Source organism: Taurulus bubalis (assembly GCF_910589615.1).
Source record: "Taurulus bubalis genome assembly, chromosome: 5".
Classification (NCBI taxonomy): Eukaryota; Metazoa; Chordata; class Actinopteri; order Perciformes; family Cottidae; genus Taurulus; species Taurulus bubalis.
The window spans coordinates 14,030,122-14,047,132 of NC_136593.1; the positions used below are offsets into that span (position 1 = coordinate 14,030,122).

Below are 17,011 nucleotides of genomic sequence, written 5' to 3' on the forward strand. Positions count from 1 at the left end.
TGAATATGATGGATACGGTCATGTTCTTTTAAGACAGAGTGTACAAACAGTATGCCCTCATAAATAATTTACCTTCATGAAAACACTGTTCACTGTGTAGTCGACACACAACAAAGGGTTATCACAACGCAAACAAATAATGTAAAAGCAGTTCTTATTATTTATAACATTATGACAGCCATATAATTCAGAAAATGAATGGCTGCCTGTGAGTCATTGATGGTGTAGCCTTGTTGTCCAAAAATGTAAGTTATTCTTTCATTTAAACACCAGATAATGATTATCTCCGCCACAAGGACAATGCAATGGTTGTGTGTGTGCATTTGTGAGTGAGTGAGCATTACTGTCTTTCTACGGCTAATTCCGCATTCTGCTGCAGCAAACTGAACATTATTTTGGTTGTCAGTTTTATCTGCATGCGTGTACATCATATGTAGGGAGTTAAGCTGACTGCACCAGGACAACATACTTCCTCAGTACGTTGCATTATCTTAGACTGCATGGTCCATCGCAAATATACTGTAACATAACTGGCTAAAGCTGAACTCTGCTCAACTTCCATGTGCTACTTTGTGTATTTTGGCACTGTGGTTGGTGAGTTAGAGGCAGACACATTGGTGCAACTAACCCCAATTTGAGACACAGGGCAAAGCAAATTATTTTCTGGAAAATACATGCCTGACTATCTTTAAAAAAAACACAGATGATTCTTTAACAACACTTACCACTGTTTTGAATGTAGACAGAATCCTCAAAGACTCTTTAAATCTTCTAGATGAAAAAAATATGTTGTCTGGTGCACAATAAAAAAGATCTTGAACTTATTTCTCAAGGAGCGACTAATTCAGCTCACTGGAAATTACATATGTATTTACTCTTTTTGTCAAACACAATCAAAATATGAATGTGTTATTCTGTGTGAAAATATAAAAGATCAAAAAGAGACATCAATATAGCAATGTAAAAAGGAGGTATTCGTTCTGGTTACTATGTCTATTTTTTACTATATTAAATCAGGAAACAGATTAAAAATCTTTTTTTAGGTGCAGGGGACACACTATTTTTTATTCAGATGGTTTGAAAACTCTCTGAAGGTTCATGAAATACCTTCAGAACAGCGGCTAGTGTTGTTAAATGATCCCAAAGACATCACACACACTGCTGTGTGTGTGATGTCTTTGGGATCATTGTTTGAGGGCCACTTGTTATGGTTTTGATGTAGTCTGCTTCTTATGACGAGCCTTTTCTCATGTGACGCACTGCAGGTGGGGGATTTACATTTTCAGCACTACAGCGCCTGCATATACATTTGACCAACATGATGGGGACTACAGTGTCTCTGCAGGAATCTCTCCCTTGTCCATGTCTTGGCTGCTCATCAATTATCTTTTGAGGGCCTGCCAAGATGGCTGATACTAAATGATGAAACGGCTACAAATAATGGCAATAAGAAGAGCCGTGGCCTATAACACTGCTATCCACCTCTGTGAGAGACTGTAATAATTAGTTTAGTGAATTTTGTAACAGCCTTGACTTAGGGTCTAACTGTCACAGCCTCTGATACAGGTTTGGCTAATTGAAAACATAAAATAAATGGGAATGCAGCACAGTAACTCTTTTCTGCTAACAACATCAATCAAAATGGCTTCTTTAAAATGTTGCATTTGTCATCATTTGTGACAGAAATGTCTTAAATATCCTCTTTGTCCTACTTTTACCCTGAGCTGATAAAACACACTTAAACACATTAAACCTATTGTCTAACAAGCAAGGTGTCCAGCAGCCACAATATGACAACATGAAATCTAATTAAATCTTAAATTAAAAAGTATTTCCCTTTGGGAAAATAATCATTACCTCGTTCCATTTTACTTCCAAAAAGTCAGTAGTCACTGACATTCCTGAAACCTTGTGAAAACAGACGAGTTGTCAGTGTATTTATGCTCCACTTGATGCCTTTAACATGCTTCTAGCCATCATAATCAAATATTGCATTTGAACATGTTAAAGTGTGATGTATCCACTATCTCTTTGGTTTGACCTTTAAATATTACTTAATATGACACAATATAGATTTCCCTCAGAGGACCGAGGTAACCAGTTTAATTTCCAATGGACAAAGGAATAAATCAATGAGAAACATATAGAATCTCCATTAAAGGGATGGTGATACAGGTATTCTGTGTGTCAGGCTACAATTAGGTTCCTGTCTAATTTCCTCCTGTTCCAAGATACATATTTGACAAGTTGGATGTCAGTGTGAGGTAATGTTTTTTTAGAATAATATATATATATATATACATTTATTTATTTATTGTATAGTGACCAGATGTTAATTGTTCAGTTAAACCCTTTCAAAGTTATGTAATGAGTCGGCACCTTGTACCAGTTAATATTTGAATGTATGCTCTTTTGATGCAACACTACTGGAGGACACTAGAGGAACGGGCACAAACACTTGGCTGCTGAGATGTTACTGAACTTACCTTGGATTTGATGTGTCCTCATTCTATATTTAAATTGAGAATTGATTTGAACATTGCATTTTGATCAAAGTTGTTGAGTTAGGAACCAGAGAGGCACTGCATCCACACATCTGTGGGTATTTTGCAAAAGAGGAAATAATTACTTTCTGCTAATGCGTTATTTATATATTTTCTGAAATTACCCAATAGTTAGTATTATATCTGTGTGATGGAGTATCTTAGAACTACTTACTCTGGTTTGACACATGTTTTTTGGCATGTCCCGGCTTGTTGGGTCTCAGCTGTCTTCTTTGATAGTGCCAATAAAGTATGTACAAAACATGGGTTCACTGTGTGCTTGTTACCACACAACTCAAGTATGATATATTTTAAAGGAAACATTTCACTAGCTTATTTCCCAAAATGTTACTGAAATGAACTATTACTTTAAGTCACACTTATTTTGCAGAGAGTTCCCATTACAAAAAGGGCAGCTTACAAACCTTCACTGTCTACTTTGTGATTAAGGAAGCCATTTGTACTGGTTTAGACACAAATCCTCAAGTTGTTCTCAGTGGACTCCCATTATGGATGAGAATACCGAAAGAAATCTTTTGAAAAGGTGTCTCTTTTTCTCATTAAGACATGCCCAAGGCTTTGCAAATGTCACACAAGACTCCACTTGGGTATCTGTGCCATTCAAGTGATGATTATTATGTGAAACTACCTTTTATCTTGTGAGGACACCGGGGAGATTTAGACTGCACTTGTGTAGCAGTGGTCAGTAGCTTTAACAATATCCTCAAAAGCCCAATTTAGCCTTCGAACAGAGTGAGAGTGGTGGTCAGCACACTGGCAGGACTGTGTTTAATTTGAAATGTAACAGTCCAGTGATGGTTTGAAAAGTGTAGGTTTTTCCTGATGACTAAGACTCATAAATGCTAACATGAAATATTTTAATTATTTTATTCCTCCATTTATTTCCACCTTTCTCTCACTATGGATGCAGAGCGGCTGCTGAGTCTTTGAAGATGACGGGCATGACAAAACAAGGTCTAAGTTGTTATGACAGTGGAAATCCTCTATTCCTATATAACTATTGACACCAATCCCTGAGGGCCGGAATGAGCAAGAAAACCAAAAGTTTACAATGCTGTTGTCTGATACACTACATTTGTTCCACCCTAAACACGTTGCTGAGGCCAGAACAGAACCGCTTCAAAGAGTGAAAACCAGCCACAAGGAGCACTTCACAGAAACCGGTAGAGGCAATATAAAATATTCAACAGATGCCTCTCTGTTGGCCAAGGTTTTGAGTAGTCTGATATCACACTATGCACAACAATAAAAACCTTTTAATGGGATGTGGACCTTGTGCATCTCACAGCTGAAGACTTCCAAAATATACCACTGAAGCAGAAGAACAGCTTTGCCTTGAAATTAAATAGAGATCACTGGTATAAAACCAGCATGAGACAAATTGTTTCTGCTGGGAGACACATGTTGTCATTGTAAACTACAGAGAAATGTACCAATTGTCATCTACTTTTGTGTTCTCTTTATCATCTCTACCAGACCACCTCAGTCAGACCCTGGACCTAAAGCAGGAGTCCAGAGTGGTCACGGGACAGGGGACAGGTTGGCCTCCCACGACACCCGACAGCAAGCTGCGCCTCACGGAGAGCAGGGCCAGGGTCATGTGTCCAGGAAGAGTCTGCATGTGGATGTGGGAAGCAGCAGGACTGGGAGGTCCCCCTCCGTGTCCCCGGACCGAGGCAGTGTACCCACGTCCCCTTACTCTGTGCCACAAATTGCACCCATGCCCAGCAGTAAACTGTGCCCTGTCTGCAAAACCACCGATCTGATGGGCACTGGGGACGACAAGCCTAACTTCAACACCTGCACACAGTGCTGCTCCATGGTGTGCACCCAGTGTGGCTTCAACCCCAACCCTCACCTCACAGAGGTAAGTGGTGCAATTGTAACAATACCAGTGTTGTACTTTTATGATAGGGACCTTTTTCTATTTTCCCCCAGTTCTGTAGTAGTTTACTCAAAAACCAACTTAATACATACACATAGGAGACATGGTATGTATGGGAAGTCACCACTGTCACTCTGCCCTGAATTAGAAACACAGTCAGGATATGCCATGAAGCATTCACATGGAACACAAAAACATCTAAAACACAAAATAGTAAAGTAAAAAAATAAAAAGCTGTTGTACAATCGACTGCACAAAGATTCAGAATGAATTCAAGCATACAGTATTATAGGCTGCCTGAAGCCTTGAGAAGAGAGGGAGCTGGGTTGCTGTGTGAAGTTGACTTACCAAGCACATGGTTTTCTAAAGGAAACGAACAATACATTGTAAATATTTTACAAACCTGTCCACGGACAACCAGGATGTTCTTCAAAGGCCTTGGAATTGTGATCAGGCTTACAAATCCTTCTTCAGAATACCTTCAGGTTTTATTTAGTAAACATTATTTCCCCAATGTGGAGCTACATATGGAATCATATACGCATATTGACGGCTGTTTTGTACAACAGCTTTGCCTATTCTTAGCAGCGTTTTATTTATTTTATTTTATGCAGTGTCTTCAAAAAAGCATATCAACAGGAATATAAAAACTCTTACAGTGAGTGTACATTTAAGGATGTTGATCAAAGTAGGTGAATCAGGTACTTCATTTTGGTTTACTTTACGTTTACTTAATTATTTCTCATTGACATTTGTGAGTAATGTCATTGATGACTATTATTGTCAAGTTGGCTGTGACTGGCCTGCTGGCTGGGTTGCACCAACTGAAACTTAGCGAGGATGTGAATTAGTTGCACGGCTGATTGAGAGCTGTGAACTTCCTAGTTCTGGCCATTGTTCGTCTTTATTAATGAAGTGTTTAATTAATGGGCTCATGATCTTTCATCCCCAAAGACCTGCTTATCACATAAGTTTGTACCCAGTAACATATTGGTCACTTCCTATTAGCCGTAATGAATCGTAGGCCCTTATCTTGAGCAAGTGCTACGTTTTTTACAGCTGATGTTCATAGTAAATGCACACAACACTTGAACAAAGCTCTATCCATCCTTTGTGACAGGCTCTAGTAAGCATCCAAATCATGCCCATGAGCCGCTCCCAAACAAAGCTTTTTATAACACCGCTGAACGCAGCACAACACCTTTCCCCATCATTCACAATCATTCATGTGCATCTAAACAGTCATCATTGTTAACAGGTAGCTGATAAAGCCTATTGCCTTCATCCAAAAATAAATCACTTGCCTAATTTGAATTAGTCTATGCTTCGCTGTTACTGTGAGTCAAGTGTGGCTGTGTCATCTGTCACAAAGTTTTACATCAACTCCAATGAGTCATGTTGCAAATTGCAGCCAAGATGCAATGTCAGTTAAGCTGGCCTGCAGAGCAACTGCAGGCTGAATAAATAGGATTCAGGGAGTAAATGTTTCATTTTTTAACTGTAGATGCATGCATTCACATTTTAAATACACTCTTGCATGAGTGCATATTTGTGTGTGTAAGAAGGGAGACTCTCTGCAAAAGATGGTAAGAGGAAGTAGTGGGAGATGGAAGGACTAGAAAGAAATGCGTGGACCAAAATGGAGACAGACAGAGAAGAATAGATCATGGCAGGGAGTGAAGGAGAGCATGGCAGTAAAGAGAACTGCGGAGGTGGATGTTATGGGTATTTTTCAGCTCAGCCTTGGTGAGCTTGTCAGATGCTGACAGGGAGAGAGACTCTGAGGGAAAGCGCTCAGCCTCTGGAGACCTGAAAATTTACCCCCCTAACCTACTTAGCATGGATTGGGCTTTTTGCCTCACTGCAGCAGATCTAACACAGCCTTATCACTCATCAGCGAAATTGATGATGGCCACGTAGTTGGCGATCAAGGTGATGATAACAACGAAGACGATGATGTCTGGAATTGCGATTACAGTGATGGCGAGGAGAGACTCAGAGTGAACGGTTCCTTCTGAGCAGGAGCAGATATTGTTATATTTGTGATGACAGGGAGACAGACTTTCAGGATTTTCTAGGATTATAATTGTTTTTGTTTGTATATCTGGTGTTTTGATGGGAAAGTTACCTGTGGCATTTTTCTATTAAAAAGATCATCTCATTTAATGCAGTTCCAGTATCGTCTCTTGATCACAACACCGGCTCAGTCCAGGTTCATGCCCCGCTTTGTCAGAGATGTTTCTGTTTATGAATAGTTTACAGACACTGATTGAACTGTCCAGGATTATAGGGATAATAAGTAAAATCTGATATTAAAAGAGGCTTTCATCTTAAATTTCAGAAAGACAGCAGTGCCGATTAAAGTGTTGATAACCAAGAGCAATTCCATATTTGGATATTTTAGATTATGCCTATTTACCACAAAGTCCCAAATGGTATCTCTGGCTGAGAATCAAAAGTGTAAAGTAAAGCAGTTTTCTTTTCTTTTCTTGTTTTACATTCAGCAGGAAGCCGACAAATCCCTGTTCTTGTAAGATTGTTTGAGGAATGATAACAATTGTTGAAATAAAAGTCGGAGCTGTGTTTAACAACCTAGTGATGGGAATGCAATTCAGAGAAATGTAAACAGCAAGCAACAAATGGATGTTATGAGTCTGTTCCAGAGCTGTCAGTCAAGCTGAGATGACCAGGTTTATTTTGACTCTTTGCCTGTGAAGGTGCAAGCATTCATATGCATGAGCTTGTATACGTATGTGTGCGCGGTGAAAAAAAATAGTTATGAAGCGGTTAAAGACATTGATTAAAGATATTGTGATGTAAGAGGAAAAAGAGGAAAGGAGACAGAGAAACAAGACAGTCATAGACCGACTTTGAGACTGAGAATAAAACAGAACATGAGCTAAGAGAGATAGTGAAAGTAACCCCCCAGTGTTCTCCCACCATTATACAGGGGAACATCTGCTTTATAATTGGTACAATTTCTATTTATAGATCATACCCTCCTTCTGTCTGCATCGATGGCCGGGTCCTGAGAAGCCACAGCTGAGAGAAAGTGAGAGAGAGAGAGAGAGAGAGAGAGAGAGAGAGAGAGAGAGAGAGAGAGAGAGAGAGAGAGAGCTGTGTGTTAGCAGGGGAGAGAGAGCGAGAGAGAAACGCATCATCATAAATTAACCGTAATAGTCAGAGTGTTCACGCTCTGCAACACTACATTGATTCAGTTCCAAGTGCCGCAATACAAAAATGCAAAATATAGAGATGAATAAAAAAATAATTCTGGGGCACTTTTGAAAACAAAACCTTTTCTGCAGTTTGGTGTGCTTCTCCACGATGAAGGCACCAGCATTGCCCAAAACACTCTGCAGATGGATTTGAAACACTCTCTGTCTTGATGGAATGAAGACTTGTTTTATACTTTTGTTTGAAGAGTGCCTTGGAACTGTTTTTTTTTGGTTTAACCAACAATCCCACACACAGTTTTAACAAATGCTCCCACACAATAGACTCTGCAGAGGCACTCTTTATATCTCCTCCTGCACTATATATATTTAGCAACCCAACTAGAAATGTGAAATCTATTTTAACTCCAAAATACAATATTTAGCACTTAAAAATGTCCAACTAAGATTACACAAGCTAATATTTTACAAGGATGGATACATTTTTCCATAAATTGTTATATTATTTAGTAAGTTAAATCTGAGCTGATGAATTATTTTCTATTAACAATGGCTTTCATGACGTCTTGCATACATGTTCGCCACAACAACTTCCAAGTGTTCAAGGTGCTGTTTTAAGGTTGTCCTTTACGGCTGAATTGTAAACTTTGAGTGCAGTCAAATAGTTTTACACCAGCCCTCTTTTTGTAAAAGACGGTATTTAGCTGTGACTAGCAGCTACTATGAGTCACTCTGTTGGTCAGTCATTCAAATGTTTCAACCCCCTCCTCCCTGCAGATGCACAGCTGTGGGACGCAGAGTTGCCTTTAAGTTTCTCGGAGACAGGGGTGTTTTTTTACCTGACTTGGACTTTAAAATGGTCCATGTCATAATCCCAAGGCCCAACATTGATTTTCTCAGGCTGCTACAGTAACCTCAACCTGGGAGAACAAGCTGTCCATATTGGTTTGAGTGAAGATTCTGGTATTTTTTCAAACTGTTCTTGAAGGCAACTTTGTAGGTTGTGAGTGTCTCAGGTATATTATTGATCTTAGTTTGAACTTTAACTTCTTCCAGGGTTTATTGCTTGCCTCAGAGTGAGAGCTCCTTCAGTTGTTTTATAACATTTATATTCCACCATTACCCATGGTCTGAAAAGAAAGTCTACAAATATAAAGTGAAAAATAAATACAAATATATTTGAATTAAAATGATGTGGTCATATCATTGAAGGATAAGTCCATTATACCTCGAGGGAGCCAGAGACTGGTTCCTAATCCCCTCGAATTAATTCAAATATTTAGCATCAGACATTTCTAATCCCCCTCTAACTTTCCATCATGTGGCTCAAGAGATTCAATGGCATTTATATTGGGCAAAGTGGGAGACAATGAGGTTGTTCTATGAATCTCTCAATAATATTGTCTGGAGCTTTACTTTTAGCGAAGGACAGCTGGTATTCAGTATGTGATGACTCTACAGAGTCAAGATGTGATTTATCAACATATCAATTCAACAAAAAGTTGGAATGTTTCATATATCACACCATTTTGGGGAAATACCAGTTTCTTTGCAGTTGGGGTTGTTTGACTATCTGTGCTGGAAGATTTTGATAATAATGTATACGTTTAAAATATTCTGAATGGATGTTTAATAATTTAGTTTTTGCTGCCAATTGCTTGTCATCAAAGGTTTTACAGAAAAATGGGCTATTTCATTATTTGTGGGGACAAAGTGAGCCATCGTTTAATTCTTGGTTTCCCACCAACCAGACCGTAGCAGTCAGCCTGCTTGTGTGCGTCATTTGCTGAGTTAGCGACTGAGACAGTGCCACTTCAGAAAAAAAGAAAAAAAAGCTGTTTCGCCTTCGACACTTATGATACAAAATGTACAGTATATATGAAATAATTATTAGATCATTATCATATAGATATAATTTAAATACGTTAGAGTTTGGATTAAAAGGTTTGGTCATCTAAACTCTGACAGCATGCCCATATTGTTAAATATTATTATTATTGACTGTCTGACTTACATGACACCTAATGTTTTGGAAATGAAATGTTGGTTATAATATGATTGATACAAATTACAATGTGTAAGTTTGTACTAAATGTCATAATCCTATTTACTGTAAATTCTTAGACAGGGAACTTCTCACTGAACATGTACAGTGTGTCCATAAATCAAAATACAGAAAAATTATGTGAGAATGTTTTTATGTGACATTTTTCCACACGTTGCACCAAGCGGTAATCACAGACTGGGGCTTAAAGTGGACAAACCGTATGAACTGGGTCAGGTATCCAGCTGAGACCACTACATGCTGAATTTTGCATTTACCAAAATATTTTGCAATGAGAAGTGTCAAACACTAAATCTAGGACACTGGTTTGATTATTACCCCGTAACTAGATGCATTTAGAGTCTCAGCTTGCTAAAGTCAGTGCTGTGCTCTCCAGCAGGGAATAATAGCAACATCACATCTTTTCAATCTGTTTGAATTTAGATGGAGCAGCTGTGTGTCTTTATTCCATTTTCTTTGCGTTGTTACTGTAAACAAATAAAATAGGAAAAACACATTGAAAGCTCACTTTCTGCAACATGGTGTAATTTGTGACTTTGTATGAAACTCACAAGTTTACCAAACTTTGTATAGTCACATTGTTTGTGTATCAGAGCAGCAGCATAAGCATGTATTGAAGGGATGTGTATGTTTATTCTGCCAGATTTTCACATTGGAAACTACATTTTGCAGTTTATATTTAAAGTCTATATTATTCTGTCAGACCTTTTTAGGCTTCTTACTGTCTTTAAAATTCTACCAACAATTAGGACTGCACTAAACTTTGTCCTTTGTTGTTATTTTGTTTGCCATTATATATATTTCTGATCAGACCATAAACATATACCCTAAATAATGGTTGAAAAAAAAAAAAAAGATTGGAATTCAATAGAAAACAATCATTATCTGTTTTTCTGAGATATGTCTCTTGTAGTTTTTGAGACTGTTTCAAAGGTATGCTTATGGTAATGTTCATCATTTGCGGAGGTGTGTGTTACCATTTTGTTGTCTATTATGTGATAATAGCTAGCCTTTACAGTAATGTATTAGTGGTTTGCTACAAACACTAAAAACAGTGCATCTGGTCTTTATCCAAACAACTAAATTAAACTAAACTAAACTAAACTACAACAGCACTAAATGCAGCCTTAAACATCACAGCTGAGAAGAGTTTGACACAGTCTCAACAAAAATGTAACATTAAAAGCTTCTAAAAGGTATTAGCATGACTTTTTCAGATATTAGTTTTGTATTACATTACACTGCACAGGTGTGTATTGTGTCTATCTTCTGTACTATATACCAATATATATAATGTTATACACTACCTCTGCACTATTTCCAGCATCCTAAGTTACAGCGCGGCTCCACGCTGTGCACGACACTGCACCAGCACAACAAACAGCATGAACAGAAATGTATCAGTGATTTTCCCACAACCATTCATAAATGTACAAGTCTAATTTCTTTTTCTATGAATGCAATTTCCTGCTTGGCAATGTTTAGCACTAAAACAGATGTTTTTTATTGAGATTGTGTAGTGCAGAAAGAGACAAATTGACAGGGAGAGGTTGAGGGAGGGGGGTGAGGCATTGGGAGGCATTTCAATGTCTTCTGGCCCAATTTGCAAGGAATTGATAAACCGCTGTATTCCAAGCATGCTGATCCCCAAACTGCAGTGCTCAGCTGCTGTGCGTACTGCATGGTGATACCGCATCGTGATCTCCGGGACAGAACTTCCTTTTTTGTCTGCATTCTTGTTTAGTTGAAGTTTGATTCTGTCTCAGACTGTGCTCTTAACTCAGCTTTCCTTGGGAATGATGGAGTGCATGATGTCTCACTTCTGTGTACTGGAAAAGGAAAAGTAGGAAACTCTGTGCACCTGATGTATGCAGCGTCTCTCTCTCTCTCTCTCTCTCTCTCTCTCTCTCTGTGTGTGTGTGTGTGTGTGGGGTGGGGGTGGGGAGGGGAGGTGAAGATAGGTTCCCTTCTACTTCTCTCCTCAGCTTGTTTCTTCTCACTTGTAACTTATAGGATCATTTTGGGGTCACAGGGATGTTATTCAGGCCAGTGCTGCAAAAATACTAAAATATTTAAAGCCACAATTTGTGATCCACATGTAACAACAGTTTACGCTTATTATTATTATTATTATTATTATTATTATTATTATTATTATTATTATTATTATTATGTATCTGAGTAATAGATGTGTTCTGATGCCGCTAGTTCAGTTACGTCTTTAAACACAGGTTTAACTTGCTGATATTTTCAATTAAAATCATTAAAAAACACAAAATGCTGATTATCTATCAATAAAAACGTGTGAGCAATATGATGCTCTAAATATGAGGAGCAACCCCAATTCTGAAGAATAGTTATTGTTGCTATTAGCAAAAAGCCGCATTCACGGCAGACAGTTGTCAAAGTGTGATAGCGGTAAAACCACAGATATATAGTAGGGCAGCTCATAAGGGGGTAAAACAGGGAGAAGTTTTTTTTGGCCGAGCTGCTAAGTGGGGCCATGGAGGCCCCCACCTCAGCAATGATAACACAATTCTATTTTGATCAAAAATATTTAGTCATTAAAACAACTAAAATAAGTGTGGTCTTTATTGTTGCTTTCGTAAAATGTAACCTGTGTTCATAATGTAAGCCCCCTCCTGAAAACGTCCTCTTGAATACACAATCGTTGCAAAAAAAGAAGACGTGGGTGTCAGCCACATGACCTAAGAAACTAAGTGATCTAAAGTGTTATCTATTAAGAGTGAATTTCCTGGCTATGCTATGCCTGAGTAGGTTGTGTCTCAGTTTACATGTATGTGTTTAGTTGGAGAGAGAGAAGGAGAGCACGTGCATGCAATGATACGATTAAATAAGACCTGCAACAATAAGTCGCCGAATCAATTAGTCTAATTGGGAACGTAATTGTTTTCATGCAACAATGGCATAAAATGCTTCTTTCAGTTTCTCAAATATGGAGATTTCCTGCTTGGTTTTATACCATATTAAAATGAATATCTTTGGGTTTGGGATTGAAAAAAGACAAAAAAAAATTTTTTTTACATTTTATAACGATTAGGCGATTGATCTCGAAAATAATCAGCAGAACAGTCCATATTAAAAATAATCGTTAGTTGCAGCCCCAGAGTAACACATATTTGGGGAGGACACATTAACTTTGGGCGGGCCTGGTTACTGTCTACTCAAATGTCCAGTAAGTAAGCTAAGGCTGACAGTGAACCAACATGCACAATATCAAGACCTTGAAACTAAAGCAGCTAAATGGAATTCAGCCACCATTTATCTTATTATTTAGACCTGTGCTTTTACGATTGTGAGAAGTAAAAACGTCGTTGGTAAAAGAGGTCTATTAACATTTTAGGTTGTGTAAAATCTAGAAATGCGTCAGATTTAATGAATTCGTTAAGGATTCAATGTTCAATTTTGCAGTTGGAAACAGCAGTTAAGAAAACAATGCCCTTGATCAAGGCTCCTTGATCTGGAGCTTTTGATTCTATCACTTGGGTTTGCCCCTTTTGTCATTGAATTTGAAAATGCTTCATTTCCAGGCTTGTTGATGTTTATCTATAGGAATCCAATGTTATTCTACAATCACACCCATTGTAGCTATGATCAGAGTTGGAAAAATGTGTTGATTCATTGATTACTCAGGAGAAGAAAAAAAAGTGAGGAAGTGCTGCTTTTGTTTGATACATGTGATAGTTACCTTAATGGATACCTTTGGTTTGGATTGTTTGTTGAACAAAAGAAGACATCTTAAGATGTTAGGTTTTAGGAAATTGTGATTGCAATTATATTCAACTTTTTACAGACCAAATAATTAATACATTAATAATGAAATAATCTCCAAAAGAATACATTATTAAAAAAATAACTGTAAGTTGATACGATCAAGATTATGTATCAGATCTTACCCAAAGCATAACATTCAATGTGTAAATAAGTGTGTGTGTGTGTGTGTGTGTGTGTGTGTGGTGCTAATAAGGATGCGCTCATGATTTGATCCATATCCAAGTATCGCTGGGCCCTTGCTGCTAAAAGGTTCTATTTCTGGCAGCAAGTTGTTGTTCTGCATGAAGCCACGTTGCTCGAGCATCCTGTTGGCAGACACTGGGTTCTCGCAGAACAGTGGGCTTTGATCGCATCTTATGACCTTTGACGTGCATCATACCATTATACACACACACACACACACACACACACACACACACACACACACACACACACACACACACACACACACACACACATTTAGCAAGCTTAGGCAGGAATTGGATCCATGTATGTAAGCAAAGCCGAATGAGAGCCATCAACAATGCACACAGTACTTGATATGGAAACGGTGATGGAGATGAAGGAGGAGAGTTATATGTGATTCGAGAGATATAGATAAGACGGATAAATAAAAATGGGTGAAGGAGAACAAGATGGAGGGTTTCAGCAGAGAGCTTATAGAGAAGGAGGGCAGGAGACAGAATGTGCAGTGTGCTTGTTTTTTGCTGATACAGATCAGATTTCATAAAGATCCACATGATTGCCTCATAACAAGGGGGACCCAGAGAGGAATGAGATGGAGAGATGAGGCGGAGGCAAGCAGAGACACGATGGAATTGATAAATAGCTGCCTGCCCTCCCAGCAGCTGCTTTCTCTGTTTGTTTTCTCCTCAATGGGCTTAATATGATTATCCTTACTGTAATTTGGAGATTAAAAAAAAAATCAAGGACAATAATAATGATGGAAAGAGGAGTTCCCACTTGTGAGTCTCTGATTGGATGAAGTCCAGTGTTGGATGGTGTTGTGTTGCTCCAGTGTTGGCTTATTTCACTGTCCAGATTACTCTGACTGTCCCGAGGGTTCACCTCTATTCCCGGCTTCTCAGCTTCCCTGACTGACAATAAAAACCACGGCCTCATCTCTCCTCATACTGAGGATTGGCCGGGAGCCAAGCACATGGCAAAGATGCTGCTGAGCCTTACTCTGTCTCTCCTGAGTAGCTGACTGATTGACCGACTGAATGACGGACTTGGAGACAGACGGAGAAATACTGCAAGGCAGGTCGAGTGATTATTAAACATTTTAAAACAGTAAAGTGATGTGTGAAGTGACAACAACTGTACTAGCTTGTATGAAATGTTTTAAATGTAAATAATATATTTAATGACGCTCTAGTCATTAAATATAATAATATAATAATGTCAATAACATTTAGCAATTAAACCTTATAAAGAAGTTAAACATCAATAGTACAGTTGGCATATAATCCACAAACAGTCACAAATTATAATATGCAAGATATATTGAGAGGACATTTATTGAAATTTATTTAAGTGCTATTTGATACTCTCGTATTAGTATACAGTCGTTATAAAGTTTGGATCAAACATGTAGAGTAAATGTGTGGTGGTTGTTGTTCAAATAGTATTGTAGAATTTGATTGATTTCATAGGCAATAGTTTGAGAAAATCTTACAGGACAGAGATCTTATTAAAATATATTATGCACATAAATTGTGGGATTCTCCGTAGTCCCTCATAGATAATGTGTATGTTCGTGTTGTTTGTGAGCTTGTTTGTGAATCAACATGCCGTGGCCACAGGCTTGCAGGGATTGATTCCACAGGAGAAGTAAAGAGATCTTGCTGCATTTTCAGTCCTCGCTCCAGCAGCTCCCGGAGTACTAAAAACTCTCCGCTGAAGCTGAACCAAAAATCCACCTTCACAGTCTAAAAGGGAATTTTTACCCAAAGGTAGAAAGTAAAAAGATTGCGTCCAGGACTCCCACCTCATCCTTTGAGCCCCAGACCTCCAACACAGCCCCAACCTTTACACAACTTCTCTCCGACTGCATTTATAATGCATTAAGGCATTATGTAATAACCACAGATCCAAGACAGACACAATGGTGTGGCAGGTGTCAAAGCACCAGGATGCCAATTATCACGTATGGTCATGTGCCATCACTATAGGACCTTTTTCTGACTTTGATCTTCTTATGTGCCGTAATGGAGCAGAAGATAAGAGAAAGAAAGCCGTGAAGGAAATGACAACAGCAGGAGAAACAAGAGGAAAATGGTGGGAAGATTTTAATGAGGAAGGGAACATGTTGTGTAAAGAGTGGGAATGTAAGAGAAAGAAAAAAGTGAAGAGACACTTCATGCGAGGCAAGATACTAAATCAGTGGTGGTCATGATTTATTGATGAAGTCAAGAGTTCACACCGTCTGTCACATTTGTTTAAGGGTAAATTATGTTTACCAATAAATGTCCATGCAAGCACATGATGCTTAAATCCATCCTCAATGAGGTATTTTACACCATTCAAAATTATTCTTTTTAATTTAATCATTTTCCATACACAATGCCTGGCTATCCCAGCATGCATTGGCCAGGGGAAGGGAAAGCAGCGAGTTCATCACACTGACAACACACTCGTGTTCACATTCACACCCAAAGGCAATTCAGAGTTTTTAGGTTATGTTACTTGAATCTCTTTGGACAGTGGAAAGAAAGTGGAGCATCCACTAGAAACCCACGGGGATGCAGGGAGGAGATGCAAACAACTAAGTTACGCTATCTTTTTTTTAAAGAATATCTTCTTGACTTATTTAAATAATGCACCCATTTGTTATCATCTACAACAGCTCCATCAGTTAAACCTTTTATCAAAGGAATCATTTGACATTTTGGGAAATATTTGCTTTCTTGCCAAAAGTGAAAATGAATGTCTGCATAGTAAATAGGAAGCTATGGTTAGCAGCTGGTTAGCTTAGCTTAGCATACACACAAAAGGATAAAGGTAAGCCAATCTGTCTACCAGTGCTTCTAAAGCTCCCTGATTAACACATTATATTGTGTGTATTTAATACATTAAAAGGGTTCAGACATGAGAGAGTCATCAATCAAATAAACATTTACCCAATATGTTTAACTTTTTTCTCTAATTCCACAGCCATTTATTAACTAAAAGATGGAGATAGATGCTGTAGTTTATGGTCATTGTTTTTTTTTTTATCTCTTTCTTTCCTAGGTTCAGGAGTGGCTATGTCTGAACTGTCAGATGCAGAGAGCGTTGGGTATGGACATGACCACACCACGCTCCAAGAGCCAGCAACAGATACACTCTCCTTCTCATGCAGCCAAACCAGAACTTAAACCTGATGCTTCAACTCAGCCTGCACCTCAGACACAGCCCCCTCCTCAGACGCTGCCTCCTCATCATCCAGCGCAGGCCCATCCTCAAGCGCAGGCCCATCCTCAAGCGCAGGCCCATCCTCAAGGGCAGGCCCATCCTCAAGCGCAGACTCAACATCCAGCACAGA

The 17,011-nt window shown here is 38.6% G+C and overlaps 1 protein-coding gene across 1 annotated transcript in view; it reads left to right on the forward strand.

Moving 5' to 3' along the window:
• bsnb (bassoon (presynaptic cytomatrix protein) b) overlaps window positions 1-17,011 on the forward strand; it is a gene marked incomplete at both ends in the record, with an annotated part of 55,374 nt that overhangs the window by 2,531 nt on the left and 35,832 nt on the right. Inside the window, 2 exons of the mRNA XM_079217632.1 lie at window positions 4,041-4,431; window positions 16,720-16,906. Coding sequence (XP_079073758.1) covers window positions 4,041-4,431; window positions 16,720-16,906 — 578 coding nt within the window. The remainder of the gene's footprint in view (window positions 1-4,040; window positions 4,432-16,719; window positions 16,907-17,011) is intronic.